General features: G+C 48.5%; 1 protein-coding gene and 1 long non-coding RNA gene across 11 annotated transcripts in view; one reads left to right on the forward strand and one right to left on the reverse strand.

Moving 5' to 3' along the window:
• Window positions 1-14,167, forward strand: part of LOC138422664 (acyl-CoA dehydrogenase family member 10) — a 60,145-nt gene that overhangs the window by 35,231 nt on the left and 10,747 nt on the right. For 8 of the 10 annotated variants that reach the window (XR_011249969.1, XM_069557920.1, XM_069557918.1 and 5 more), the window contains exons 13-20: window positions 788-1,176; window positions 4,843-4,983; window positions 5,473-5,610; window positions 5,736-5,826; window positions 6,760-6,918; window positions 7,932-8,104; window positions 9,743-9,886; window positions 10,872-10,949. Coding sequence is in view for 9 of the 10 variants with exons in the window: in XM_069557920.1 (XP_069414021.1) it covers window positions 788-1,176; window positions 4,843-4,983; window positions 5,473-5,610; window positions 5,736-5,826; window positions 6,760-6,918; window positions 7,932-8,104; window positions 9,743-9,886; window positions 10,872-10,949 (1,313 nt within the window). In the remaining variant the exon portion in view is untranslated. Of the gene's footprint in view, window positions 1-787; window positions 1,177-4,842; window positions 4,984-5,472; window positions 5,611-5,735; window positions 5,827-6,759; window positions 6,919-7,931; window positions 8,105-9,742; window positions 9,887-10,871; window positions 10,950-11,554; window positions 14,146-14,167 lie in introns of those variants that run through there. The other 2 variants (XM_069557913.1, XM_069557912.1) reach the window with 1 other exon arrangement.
• LOC138422665 (uncharacterized) overlaps window positions 1-14,167 on the reverse strand; it is a 73,129-nt gene that overhangs the window by 24,795 nt on the left and 34,167 nt on the right. The window lies entirely within an intron of this gene.

Genomic DNA, 14,167 nt, shown 5'->3' on the forward strand with positions numbered 1-14,167 from the left:
CTGTCCTTTATTGAGCCCATCTTTGCATGAAATGTTCCCTTAGTATCTCTAATTTTCTTGAAGAGATCTCTAGTCTTTCCCATTCTGTTGTTTTGCTCTATTTCTTTGCACTGACCACTGAGGAAGGTTTTCTTATCTCTCCTTGCTATTCTTTGGAACTCTGCATTCAAATGGGTATATCTTTCCTTTTCTCCTTTGCTTTTTGCTTCTCTTCTTTTCACAGCTATTTGTAATGCCTCCTCAGACAGCCATTTTGCTTTTTTGCATTTCTTTTTCTTGGGGATGGTCTTGATCACTGCCTCCTGTACAATGTCATGAACCTCCGTCCATAGTTCACCAGGCACTCTGTCTATCAGATCTAGTCCCTTAAATCTATTTGTCATTTCCACTGTATAATTGTAAGAGATTTGATTTAGGTCATACCTCAGTGGTCTAGTGATTTTCCTTACTATCTTCAGTTTAAGTCTGAATTTGGCAATAAGCAATTCATGATCTGAGTCACAGTCAGCTCCTAGTCTCATTTTTGCTGACTGTATAGAGCTTCTCCATCTTTGGCTACAAAGAATGTAATCAATCTGATTTTTGATCTTTGTAAAATGGGGATTACAGCAGTCATGCAACTCTAGGAATTCAGTGAGTTGCACATCAGACACTCAGCATCAAGTCTGGTACATGTCAAGTGCTCAGCAATGGTAGTAGCTGCTGATGGAACAACAATACTGTTATACGTTAGTACTCTTAAGGGTTGTTTAAGGGGTTCTCACTGGTTTTCTTTGCTTCTGCTTAGGGCAAGCAAGCTCGGCGACTGCGAAACAAACTGGGAAGCTGACAGAATTTATGTCTAACCTGGCATGGGATTTTGCAATCAAAGAGGGGTTCCAGGTTTTTAAGGAAATGCCGGCCACCAAACCATTAATGAGGTCCCACCACACATGGTCCCTGCTGAGGACCCCAAGCATGAGAAATTATGTCACCTCCACAGACTCTTCTCCAGCTCTTGCCTCAAAGGGAGCTCTGATCTTCTCTCCAGAAGGCCTTTCCCCCCGAGTCAGGGAGCTGTATCAGCAACTGAAGGAGTTTATGGAGCGACATGTGTACCCCGCAGAGCCGGAGCTACAGCGTCACCAGGCCTCGGCCGAGAGGTGGACCCCCTCCCCACTGGTCGAAGATCTCAAGGTAACTCTTGGGAAATCTTGGTAAATCTCAAGGGAAATCACGTGGGCCCCCAGGGGAAATCACGTGGGCCCCCAGGGGAAATCACGTGGGCCCCCAGGGGAAATCACGTGGGCCCCCAGGGGAAATCTGGGGGCCTTTCGTTAGCACAGCCCAACCTCAGCTCGTCCACTGGCCATATCTGTTCCTTCTTAGGCAGTGAAGAGATGGAAGATTGAGTTCAATGGTCTCTGCTTGCCACCACCACTAGAAAGAGCCAGCCCTAGATCACTCAGTTTCACTTCATTGCTCTTTCTGTGTGACCATGTCTCAGCCTGATACTCACCCCAGGCAGAGGAGTGCCGAGTCTGTGGCTTATAACTCTGAAGCAGGTGGACTCATTTTATACATGTCTGAATCATGTAAATTTGAGACTGAGTGATATAAATTGCATCAGTTAAATGACACTCTTTTTAAAGAATCTGTAACATCAAACCTGAAGGGCCACATCAACTGTAAACTATGTTTATGCTCCTGACACACAGTGACATCAGTTTAGTGTATAATGGAAATACCTGCTGTTCTTTTTCAGGATTGGTCTTGGCTTGTGTTAGTTCTTAAGTTATCTGAGGTCTTCAGGAGCACATATTCTGCCTGTGATCCAACCAGACCTACTTTAAAATGAATTGGCATTATCTCTACTTTCAAACCTGTTTCAAATTAACCAGAGTTCAAACATGGCAAGATTAGAAAGAATTCATGACATAGAAAGAGTTCAATAAAATTCTCTGGCCTCTGAGATAGTGCCTGTCAACAATTTGATTTATAGGCTTCCAATTCCATTCTTCTACTACATAGTAATATATATATATTATTCCTATAATATATAGAAATTATATATATATATATTTCCACATCCTATTGTAATGAAACTGTTTTATTCAATTATTTGAATCTCCCACTGGCTTATGTTATTTAATGATGTATTCCATGTCAGTGCCTGGAGGTGGATCCCCGAGGGGACCACATTGGGGGTGCACCGTAATTTGGCTACCCTGCCCCCAGCTGAGAGACACTGTGGGGATCTCAGTGTAGATCACTCCAGGTCACCAAAGCAACAGAGTGAGCAGCTAGCTGCTAACATGGACAGGGAGGCTGAAGAGCCAGCTGAAAGAGACAGTGGAAGCCAAGGGGATGCTGGCTGCTAGGAGTGTGGCCACAGCTGTCATAGGGCAATGGCCAGGAGGTCTCCACTGGATGCTTCCCGAGGACACTGAGATTGCGGTGGGAATTTTCAGCCAGTCATGTGTAGGTCCCATGCTCACGTGTTGATGCCCCTGAAATTTTTACAGTGAGAGCAGCGCAGAATAAGAAGCAGTTTGGGTCCTGTGCAAGCAGGCGTGTCAAATGCTGTTAAATGCTTCTATGTCCACTTACTGTTTCTACAGTGTCTTTTTTTTTTTAACTTGTGGCTGGCTGGGTCCTCATTGTGGTGCATGGGCTTTCTCTAGTTGTGGTGTGCGTTGACTTTTTTTCCCTCTTGTTGTATCTCTTACACAGGCTCTGTAGTTGTGGCCCATGGTTTCTAGAGCACATGGACCCTAAAGTGCTCCGGCTTCTCTAGTTGCAGCCTTCCGGCTTTGTTGCCCCACAGCACATGAGATCTTAGTTCCCCGACCAGGGATCGAACCTGACACCTTCCCCCCACCTGCCCTCCCCCCACCCAGTGAAAGCACTGTGTCCTAACCACTGGACTGCCAGGGAATTCCTGAATGAGACCATTTTAGGTCCTTCTCATCAGTAAGGTGCAAACCATTCTATACTCCTATTACCTTATGAAATGTCCTATACCCCACCTGCTGACCTGCACACTTAATCCTCATGCATTAGATGTACCCGTCCAGTGCACAGAAGTGTTGGAAAAGCAGACATTATTGCCATGGACACCTCTAGTTTCTAAGTGAATCTATAAGAAAAACCTAGAGAATATTCTACTTGTGGTCATACCTGAATGGGAATCATAAGGACAACTAAGATTATTGGGGAGAGTAGTAAAAGAATGGCTCACAGCTTTTATCCAAAGTGTCATTACTACCCATAAGTGAGAAGTATTTGGTATTTATATTACATCTCACAAATCCTATGAGGTAAGCGTTATGAACCTCAATTTAAAGGTAAGAAATAAAATTTGTCTAGGGACACAACTAGAAATAGTATCAGCTGGACTCAATCCAGATCTTCTGGGCTCAAATCTATGTGTTTTCCCCTCCCACAAGGAGATGATTCTATTCACTTCCTTATTCTTCCTCTTCTCAGAACTCCCTTGCTGCTTTTCCTAATTCTCCTTTCCTTTCCTGCTTCATTTGTTCCAGTTAATCTGTCCTTCCTCTCCTTGGTCACTGCAGTCTCAGCTAATTAGCTTAACACAGTCATGAGACGAGTGTATGTGCTGATTCTAGAAGTATATGTTCTAGAGCGCAGCCCTCATGTCATGGAAGAGCCAGCAAAGTGGTACCCTCCCAGTGGGAAGACTTTCCATCATCACTAATATTTACTGCAGCCCCAGCTTCTGAGTCCAACACTCTGTGTTTCCTAATTAATCTTTCCAACAATCTAGTGAGATGCGTGTTTTGAACATAGGTTGGCTACCTAGTGTCTCTTCTCCTTTCTTTGGGTAGTAGCACCCTAGTCATTTGGGTGCCTCCCTCCCTGCCTCTGGACAGTCTGGCAGAGCTGTAGTCAAGGTGCCAGCTCAACCCACCCCACAATGCCCAGACAGGAACTGGGCACATGGAGCCAAGCTAGGGCAGCCCCACGGTCCCTAACTGGAACCTGAAGAGTGAAGTGTTTTCGATAGAGAAAACAGCTAGCACTCACTCACTGAACAGCAGGACTGCTGAGTGTTTGCCCTGCTGCCATTCTCTAAGCTGCCTGGATTTCCATCCATTTTTGAGCCCCCTTCTCTAACCTGAACTCCTGATAATCTTCCCATTCAGATCCTTGTTCCAGTCAGTCACCTCCATTCCTAGTCTTACTCAGTAGCTCTGACTGGTAGGGTGGTTGGTGATGTCCCCTGTCAGGGATGAGGAAACTGCCATGAGGAGCTCCACTATCTTGCCCAAGGTCTCCCAGCAGGTGTGGTGGGGCAGGGTCTGAATCAGGCAGTCTGACTCATGGCCTGGGTTCCTGATCCCCAGGCTGGACTCCCTGGTTTCCCTGTCAGGAGCTATGTTCAGAAACCTAGGGGTACTTCCCTAGGAACAAAGTTGTACCTCATGAAGAAAGCTGGACAGGGGATCTCCTTAGGTACCTCATCACCCATCATCATCATATTATCCTCAAACCAGCTAAGACTGCCGCCAGATCTCCTGGGCTGGTTCCCTGCAGACTCGCTAAAGGACCTTCACTCTCTTGTGTTCATGATGTGAGGCCTAGCTGTGTTGTGATGACAGTAGTGATGCTAGCAGTGATGGAAGTGGGCTAGTGGGGCATCTGGGATATGGACACGGGGAAGTGAACTGATTGCACCATCCCTGTTAGGAATGGGCTGTCCCCGGACACTTCCCATTCTCCTCCCACAGATCTGCAGGGTTGTATCCAGCCTGATGATTTGGACTTATTATTTTTCATGGGCCAAAATAAAATGAAGGCCACCCTGTGTGAATCCTTGATTTCTTTTTGCCATGACAGGAGAAAGCCAAGGCCGAAGGACTCTGGAACCTTTTCCTACCCCTGGAGACTGATCCCGAGAAGAAATATGGAGCAGGGCTGACCAACATGGAGTACGCACATTTGTGTGAGGTCATGGGCACGTCTCTGTACGCTCCCGAGGTACCTTCTTTACTGTCTTCCTCAGCATGGGAGAAAATGCTTGTCCTCCAGAGAGTTCAGCCATCCTCCTGGGCTGACGGGGTTCCCTGCAGCAGCACTGGACTCAGGAGCTCTGACGCACACTCAGACTTCTTAGGAGTAAAGACACTGCAGGCAGGTGGCTGGAGCCAGAGCAGGAAAGGAACCAGGGGTGGTGTCTTCTCAGGAAGTTAGGGCCTGGCTGGGCACAGCCTGGTAGCTGGCTTCTGTGGAGCCTCAATCCAACAGCTCCAATCTACTTTCTCTCCCCAGGGAGCTCTGAAGTTGAGCTTCAGGGGCCTCTGAGCTACTGTATTCAGAATGTTGTTGGTCTTTGCATTTCCTTGGGGAGAGGAAGGACTTTCCTGACAGTGTCAGAGGATCTATGACATGAAAGAGTCCATGCTTCTGAGATGTTTGAATTTTAAATATGGAAGGGAAAGTCACTCTTATGATTTTTCTTCGTTCTAGATCTTTAACTGTTCTGCTCCAGACACAGGGAACATGGAGCTTCTGGTTCGATACGGCACCGAGGAGCAGAAGGCCCGCTGGTTGGTTCCATTGCTGGAGGGAAAGGCTCGCTCCTGTTTCGCTATGACTGAGCCCCAGGTACCTACTATGAGTCACCCACAGGCGCTCCTCGTCAGGCCAGACCCTTACCCAGCCCCATCGGGCTCTGCCATCAGGGACCTCGGGACCCTTGCCAGCTCGAATCAGAATGTGCTCTCACTCAGGTAGCCTCCTCAGATGCCACCAACATTGAGTCTTCCATCCAAGAGGAAGATGGCTTCTACGTCATCAATGGTCACAAGTGGTGGATCACAGGTATTTGGCCTGAAATTCATTTTTCAATCATGTTTATGTGGGTCTAGCCTGATAAGCATGTCTTCTCTGCCCTGCTGTTGTCTGAGAAACTGTGGGAGGGACTAGCTTCATTTCCAGTTAACACAAAAGAGATTCTGTCTCTGTTCCCAGAAGAGGCAGCAAACCCTGAGAGAACCAAAGGTTCTACATGGACTCCAGGTGACCCCACATGTGACAGTTCCAGGAATCTCTCCTCCACTCCCCACTCTCCTCATTCCGCTGTGGGCATCTCGCTTTAGACAGGCCGGAGGTCACTTCCTCAATGGTGTCCCCGTCTTGTGAGGTCAGCTGTGCTATAGCAGAAGGGCTGGTGATAATCCTATCGTTCACTAGGCTTTAACTCTCCAGGGCCCGTGGTGCATGCCACGGGGGAACTCCCCTCACTGAGTCTCCACCCTTCCCCAGAAGGTCTGTGGTATTATCCCCACTTCACAGAGAAGGAGACCAGGATGGAGAAGTGACTTGAGTCACTGCCCAAGGTACTAGCCCCCCTACTGCCAAGTAGGGAACCACCCAGAGTTCAAGGCTGGCCTGACTCTGAAGCCTGTGCCCAAAGCCAGCATGTTTCCACCTCCTGTGAGAACAAAGCAGAACAGGCTGCCACTGATAAAGTAGCAGTTTTCAGTAGTTTTCAGACTCTTGTCTCCAAATTATATTTTCAACCCAATGTGCTTTACAAATTAACTGTTCTTAGGATATTAGATTCCTTCCTCACTGGGACAGAAACCAATTGCTCTTATTGCTGGTCAAAGGGCTGCATGTCCTCATCTGATCACGTGACATCTTAAAGGGCCCCATCTGCTCGTTGACTTCTGAGCCAGGACTGAGTGTTTAAGGAGAGCTGATGGCCCTGGTGTCAGATGATGTGGGTCTGTCTCTCTCCTTTCCTGGCAGGCATCCTGGATCCTCGCTGCCAGCTCTGCGTGTTTATGGGAAAAACAGACCCACATGCCCCACGCCACCAGCAGCAGTCCATACTCTTGGTTCCCATGGATACTCCAGGGATAAAAATCATCCGGCCTCTGAAGGTGTATGGGCTGGAGGACGCACCAGGTTGGCCCCTTGAGAACAGCTCGCTTCTCTGTGTGGGTGTGGGTCTGGGTCTGGGGAAAAGGCTTTGGGTAACCCTTGCTCCAGTGCAAAAGTAACACCTGTATGAGTCTGAGGACATTTGGAAGGCCACGTGCTCCTGCATTTCAGTTCATGAGTATCAACCATGTAGGCAAGGTTCAGACAGGCATTCATCTGTTGTTGTTTTTTTTCTCTTTTAATCATAGAAGACAAGCAGGAGTCTAGGAGGTAAGGAGGCCACAGAGAATGGAGGCAGGCAGCGGCCTCCAGACCTTCTCTTTTAGACCTCAGTGTGGAGAGCTGATTTCCCAGCTTGGAGGTCCTCTCACAGAGGCTCTTTCTCTCTGCTGATTTTGTCCACGTTTTGACTTCAGAGTTCCCATATGGTCAATACACTGGTAGAGTCACAATACTGCTAGGGACTTCCAGTTTAAGTTAGAGTTACTTTTTTTTTTTTAAGATTTCTTTATTTTTGGTTGTACCTGGTCTTCATAGTTGCCTTCAGGCTTTCCTCAGTGGCAGTGAGCAGAGGCTGCTCCTCATCATGGTGTGTGGGCTTCTCATTTTGGTGGCTTCTCTTATTGTAGAGTGTAGGCTCTAGGTGCACAGGCTTCAGTAGCTGTGATTGGGGCGCTAGAGTGCAGACTCAGTAGTTGTGGTGCATGGATGTAGTTGTCTCGAGGCATTTGGGATCTTCCCAGATAAGGGGTTGAACCCATGTCCCCTGTTTTGGCAGGTGGATTCTTAACCACTAGACCACCAGGAAATCCCTAGAGTTATGTTTTAGAAAAGAAATGCCAAACTATTCATTTGTTATCGTGTAAATTAGTGACTTATTTTCTATTTTTAATAGGCTCCATTTTGTTCTCCTACACTGTTCAACCACGCTCCTGTTAGAAGACTACAAAAGGGCAGGAATATTGCCTCAGATGAGATAAACACATCCAAGAAAAATGTGTAGGCAGATCACTCAGAGTACCCTTTGTGTCTTTCAGGTGGCCATGGTGAAGTCCTGTTTGAGCAGGTGCGCGTGCCCAAAGAGAACATCATCCTGGGCCCCGGCCGGGGCTTTGAGATCGCCCAGGGCCGACTGGGTCCCGGCAGGATCCATCACTGCATGCGGCTGATTGGCTGCTCAGAGAGGGCACTGGCACTCATGAAGGCCCGAGTAAGTACTTCCCTTTGTGCCTGTCTCTGGACCAGAACGACCCATCTGTCTTCCTCTCAGACTTCTAATCCTGTTTTCTTGAGAGCAGACTTAGCAGGTGAAGCAAGGTGATGTTCTTTACAAGAAGCTGTGTCCTTGTGTTTGCTCTGCCTCTTTTACTTTGCTAAAGTTTCAAATTCGGAGCAGAATGGGCCTCGCCCTGTCAAGGTGACCAGAAGGAAAAGGCCAAGCTCTGTGACAGCAGAGGGCAAGGTTCCAGGTCCACAGGGTCATGGTCTACTGATGACCATTTCTTCTATTAGTTCATCTTTAAAAATTAGGTAATAGAGAGAACTTGGGGTTCTAGCATCCAGCCCTGCACCATCCTCCTCCCCAAGCACATTTAAAACTTTATTCTTCTGTGACCCCTCAAAGGTTGCAAGTCCACACAAATGAAAGCTCTTGCTGGCAATGGTAATTCAAATCAGTGATACCAATTTTGCAAAGAAAACTGAAGGAATCTTTGAGCCCCCAAAATATCTCACAAGAAACTGTCCAAAGAACAGAGATAGTCATGGGTGCATAGGTCACTGAGCAAATCTGATATTCACACCCTTTTACTGTCCAATTTCTTTGTTTTGTGTTTTTGTTTTTAGGTTGTTTTTTTTTTTTATTTTAAAGAAAATGCTCCCTTTAAGGGCTCAGGTATAGTATCTAGTCTCATCCTGCAGAGCAGCTTAAGTGTACATGCCAGAAGTCTTAGAAGGTGCCAAGTATTGAGGAGGATGGCCATCCCACTCATAGGACCTGATCATAAGGAGTAGTTAGATTTGATACTAGGAGGTTCACCACAACCATGATTATAATACTTTGAAACAACCTGTGAGGCTAACAAGTAGAGCTTGGTCAGATAACCCTGGTTATGGACATGCAGTGAAATTCCAAAGCAATGCTGTAGAAATCTGTTTCTTAATATATGTAAAGAGATAACCCTTAATGAAAAAAAAGCAGGCTACAAAAGCATTATAAAGGATTCCATTTTTTTGTTAAAAAAAAAACATATGTATGTTTATGCATACGGAGAAGTATCCAAAATTTAAAGTGTGACTAGATGATGGAATACCATGTTGTTCGTGTTGTGGTTTTTCTTTTTTTTGTTCTGAAAATGTATGCTTTTCTGCCATTAGTAATATAATTGGTATCATTATCTGTTTTTAGTTAAAAAGTGGGGCAGAGAAAAGATCCCTTAAGTTCTTCTGATTGATTGTAGTTTTCAGACTCTAGAATCCCCATTGCAATAACAGTTGTCCACAAGAGGGCTCTGGCACCCAGACTTTGCCCCTGAGAGTTCCTCAGGATGTGAAGCAGGCCCTGCTGTCAGCAGAGGGCGCCCTCCTGGCCTGTGTGAGGCGCCCACAGTCACTGCCTGGTTACCAGAGTAGCCCTGGGCCACAGGCAACTCAGACCAAGCTCAGTCCAGCTTGGAGGCCAGGCCTGCCCAGATGGGGCAGAAGGGCTGGAGTAAAGGGGTTCCTGGAGATAATTTGTGCAGCCACCACATTGTCTAGCTTCCCCCACGCCCCCGCGCTCTCCTGTGCTTCCACCCTCTCCTCTGCAGAGCACCATCCATGCCTCCCATCCTGTCTCCTGTGTCCACAGGCGAAGTCCCGCGTGGCCTTTGGGAAGCCCCTTGTAGAGCAGGGCACTGTCCTGGCAGACATTGCCCTATCCCGTGTGGAGATCGAGCAGGCCCGGCTGCTGGTGCTGAAAGCTGCCCACGTCATGGATGTGGCGGGAAATAAGGTAGGAGGCCGAGGGACCTCACAGAGAACAGGTCCTGAGGACACGGTGAGGGATGCCAGCCCAGAAATCTGGATGCTGACTCTTCCCTCCCCACTCAGCAAACCACAGAGAAAGCGCTTGGCTCCTTGACATAAATAACTTTGCTTCAATTCTCCTTGGAACTGCCTGGCAGCTTTTCAAAAACGGAAAAGGTACAATAAAGAGGACAGACCTTTCTGTTTTACTGACCCAGTGACCATCTGTCAGCAGGCCTGACAGGGCCATATGGCCCCGGCCTGAGCTACAGACCTGCCTGGTCTTCCAGGCATCAGGCAAACTGAGAATAAGCCAGGGAGTTAACCAGAAAAGCTTTATTTTCAACGTGACATTATTCCTTAAATGGCTCTTTGAGTGCCTCCTAACACCAGGCATGATGCCATGTCAATCCCTGCCTTCTCCATCTCTCTACTGGGTCTCTAACCCTTAGCTGAGAGGCCTTGGTAGCAGGGGGTGACCCAGGCTCAAGTTCCTGGTTTCTTGGTCATCTAGTGCCAGGTATGAGGGCTCTCAGGGGCTTTGATTGAAATCCCAAACTCAGCGAAGATGCTTGTACTTCAATTCCGCAGAGTCCTGGTTGGCCTCATGCCACCTTTCCTTTGGAAACAGAGCTGGTCATGACCCCAGATGAGGCTCAGGCCAGTCCCCACTCTGCATTGAGTGTGCGGTGATGCTGCCTGTCACCTGGGAAGATGCCCCTTGTCTTTCCTTGACAAAGCAGCTTCCCACACCACACAGCATCCTAAGTCACTTTCCTTGTCACCCACCCTGCCTCTCCACCCATTGGTGCTGGGTAGGGTCCATGCACCAGGCAAGGCTTGTGGTCCAGCAGGAGCTCAGATCTCTGTTCGGAGCTGCTGTTTCTACTCCTCCCTGTGAAACTGATCAGTCTTCCACGCATTCCACCCTGGGGTCTTGCCCTCCTCACCGTAGTTCCTCTTCCCTGTAGGCTGCAGCTCTGGATATTGCCATGATTAAAATGGTGGCCCCATCCATGGCTTCCCGAGTGATTGATCGTGCTATTCAGGTGAGCACAGATGATGGATCGCTGGTTCTTCTGAATCATTCACAAGATTCAGAATTCCTCTCCTTTAGCTGCCCAACCTCCTATAAACTAATAACAGCCCTTTGTTGCACAACCCCCATACATGACTGTCCTTTTCCTCCTCAGATACAACCCTATGAGGGGTCCTATTTCTGCTTCCATTTTGAATACATGGAAGCAGAAGCACAGGAAAGTGGTTTGTCCAAGGTCACTCAGCTTGCAAGGAGCTGAGCTCAGATTTTGGGGAACCTAGGTCCTTCTTACACCAGGCCCAGCCTTCTAACCACATAGAGATGCCTCCTTCCCAAATCTCAGTCCATGGCCCCTAGAGAGGGACTTCCCAACAGCAGAAGTCACCTAGCAGAGCAGACCTGGGGAACCTGGTGTCCCTGGGATGGCTAGTGAGGCCCCATTTGGAGTCTTCCAGAATGCTGTTGTCACACAGGTGTCAGGGGACAGCCTTGCAGTGTGGCTGTTCTGAGCTGTCCTCACATCTTAGGAGCAGGGCTAAGGGCTAAGGGTTCGTGGGGCTCTCAGGGATGAGGGCTCACCCAGGGCTTCCTCGCCTCCTGCCCTGTGTCTGCCAGGCCTTCGGAGCAGCAGGGCTGAGCAGCGACCACCCACTGGCTCAGTTCTTCACTGGGGCCCGAGCCCTGCGCTTTGCTGATGGCCCTGATGAGGTGCACCGAGCAGCAGTGGCCAAGATGGAGCTGAAGCACCGCAGTTAGACCTGCAGGAGCCAGATCATCCCCACCAGGCTTGTTGTGCCCAAATGTTTAAATGACATGCTTTGAAAGGCCTGGTGTGTGCACTCCATGCACCCTGCCTGGCAGCTCTGTCCTGGGACCCTTGTGAACTCAGCCTTGGTGGGTCCTCACAGAACACACTTCTGTAAGAAGCCTGGAGTTGCCTGTTTCAGGCAAGGAGGAAGAGGAGTAACCAAGAGCTGAGTGGGTTTTGGCACAGAGCCTGAAGAGCTGGTCTTTAGGCCAGGAGCTGGATGGGCAGCTGGGCCCCTTCTCTCTGGCTGTGGTGTGCAAAGGCTGTGGGCATCTGCATGAGTATTAGGAGACCTACTGGGCCTGTGGTTGCTCCCAATACAGGGCCTGCTGCTCTGTCCCTCCCCACCGCTTCTCCCAGCTGATGGCTGCAGCCTGCAAACCTGGGGTAGAACTCCTGGGGAAAAGGAATGCAACCCAAATCATGAAGCCACTGCCATCTAATTTTCTTTCTTTGAATATCCAAAACACAGAACACTGAAATGTTAATTTAGAAAGAAACTTTGGAAACATGAAAGAATAAGAATGCATACTTCAGAGACATCATGAATGCTCTATATTGTATAAAAAGAATGGAGAATGAAGGCTATCACTTCAACCCCTGTTTCAGTAATGTCAGTTGCCTCTGCATATTTGAGTTTACACAAGATCCTGCCCAGTGCCTCAGCCTACCTGTACGCATGGAGGGCAAAGATGCAGTGACCCATAGTAGGTCCCAAATCAGCCACCTCAGTGCTACTCATCTAAAGGTCAGCAAAAGACCATGGCGTTCTGGTGTGTGAGGGCCATCCTCCATCTGCTCTGTAGTCAGAATATTTGTGGGGAGAGGAGGTGGTGGGCAATATGCCATTACAATCCAGAGAGCAGTACTTTTCCCACAGAGAAAAGTGGACATGCTTACTCACTTGAAGTCTGAGTTCAAGGAATGGGTGCCCATGAGCCCAGGCAGTGGGTGGAGATAAGCCATTGGCTCTTAGGGCCTGATCTGCTAATCTCATGATCTGGGATGATGTGGCCAACAGCTGCCCATTTCAGGTCAGACCACATGGGCAGGGATCACCCTTCACTGTCTGCTGCCTTGCAGACCTGGCCCCCTCAAGGAACTGCTTTACCAGAGAGAACACCCACCTGCTGCAGTTACAACCCCATGCCTTCAGGGTACCGGGGAGGCATGGGGGGCTTGTGAAAATGCTTCTCAGATGTCCTTGCCTTAGTGGTCTGGGGAGGCAGGCCCTCCTCTACTGCTTGTTGCTCATAAAGATAGTTAAATTCAACTCCTCCCCCACAATGAACTGCTATCACACCACCAGCCGCACTGGCAAACAACCTTTTGAAAACTGTGGCAGGGTTCTAGCAGCCTGAATTCTTGCTTTGAGTCTTAGTAAGGAGGGGTTTGGAAAAGGAAGTGCTCTGGCATGTGTATCACATGACCCTCAGGTTTCTCTCATGGCCTCAGAAGTTAACCTTGCTTGTTAACTAGTGCAGCTGCAGGGATGAAAATAGAAACTGTGGGGCGACTGCACGTCTCCCTCAGGTTCTGTGGGGAAAGGGGAAGCCCTGGGTGGGACAGTGAGAGTGCTTAAAGGATGTGATGTGACTCACAGAGATGCGGCCGCCAGCAGTCCCTCATCCAGGAACTGCCATCCTGTGAAATAATTCCACTCACCACTGTCAACTGTACCCTTCCTCTTAGCTGGGCACTAATCTAGGCCCTGGGGAATGTGCAGGAGAACAAACTGTCCCAGTTGCTGACACCAGGGGGCCCTTGGCCCCTTGACCCCCTGGTGCCCTGAAGGCATGTGGTTATAACTGCCCCAGGTGGGTGTTCTCTCAAGTAGGGGATGGTGGCGAGTATCTGAGATGGTGGTGGGTGATGTGGGTGCTCTAATAGGCACTGCTAGAGGGTGGGAGCTGGGGGCTCAGGAAGGGAAAACTCATTCCAGAAGAGGCATTTGAGCAAGACCTGCATGATAAGAATGGGCAAGGGTGCTTCAGAAGGAGGAACAGCAGATGCAGAGGCCCTGCAGGGCAGCCCAGTGTGTCTGGGTGTTGAATACCAGAAGGTAGAAGGTGCTGGGCCATGTGAGACCTCGGGGCCTTTGGTGGGGAGTTTGGTGTTGATTCTAAACTTGACAAAACAGTAAGTTTAGGTCTTAGCGTGACACTTTGATTTGAGTTTTTAAAAGCTGCTTCTGCTCTCCAAAGTTCACCAGGATAAAGAAGGAATAAGGGAAGATTAGAGCTGGTTCAAAATTCCCTATTGCTGCAGAGGGCTGCAAAAAAAAACACCCACAAAGTTAAAATTTTAAAAAAAAAAGAAGGAAAGGTGGAGGATGAGGGGCAGGGGTTTTAATGAGTTATGAGCAAAAAATCTGAAGAATAAAGGAAATTTAACCTGGTCTTTCTCTCTCTTTTTTCCCC

The sequence above is a fragment of the Ovis canadensis genome, chromosome 17, assembly GCF_042477335.2.
Source record: "Ovis canadensis isolate MfBH-ARS-UI-01 breed Bighorn chromosome 17, ARS-UI_OviCan_v2, whole genome shotgun sequence".
Taxonomy (NCBI): domain Eukaryota; kingdom Metazoa; phylum Chordata; class Mammalia; order Artiodactyla; family Bovidae; genus Ovis; species Ovis canadensis.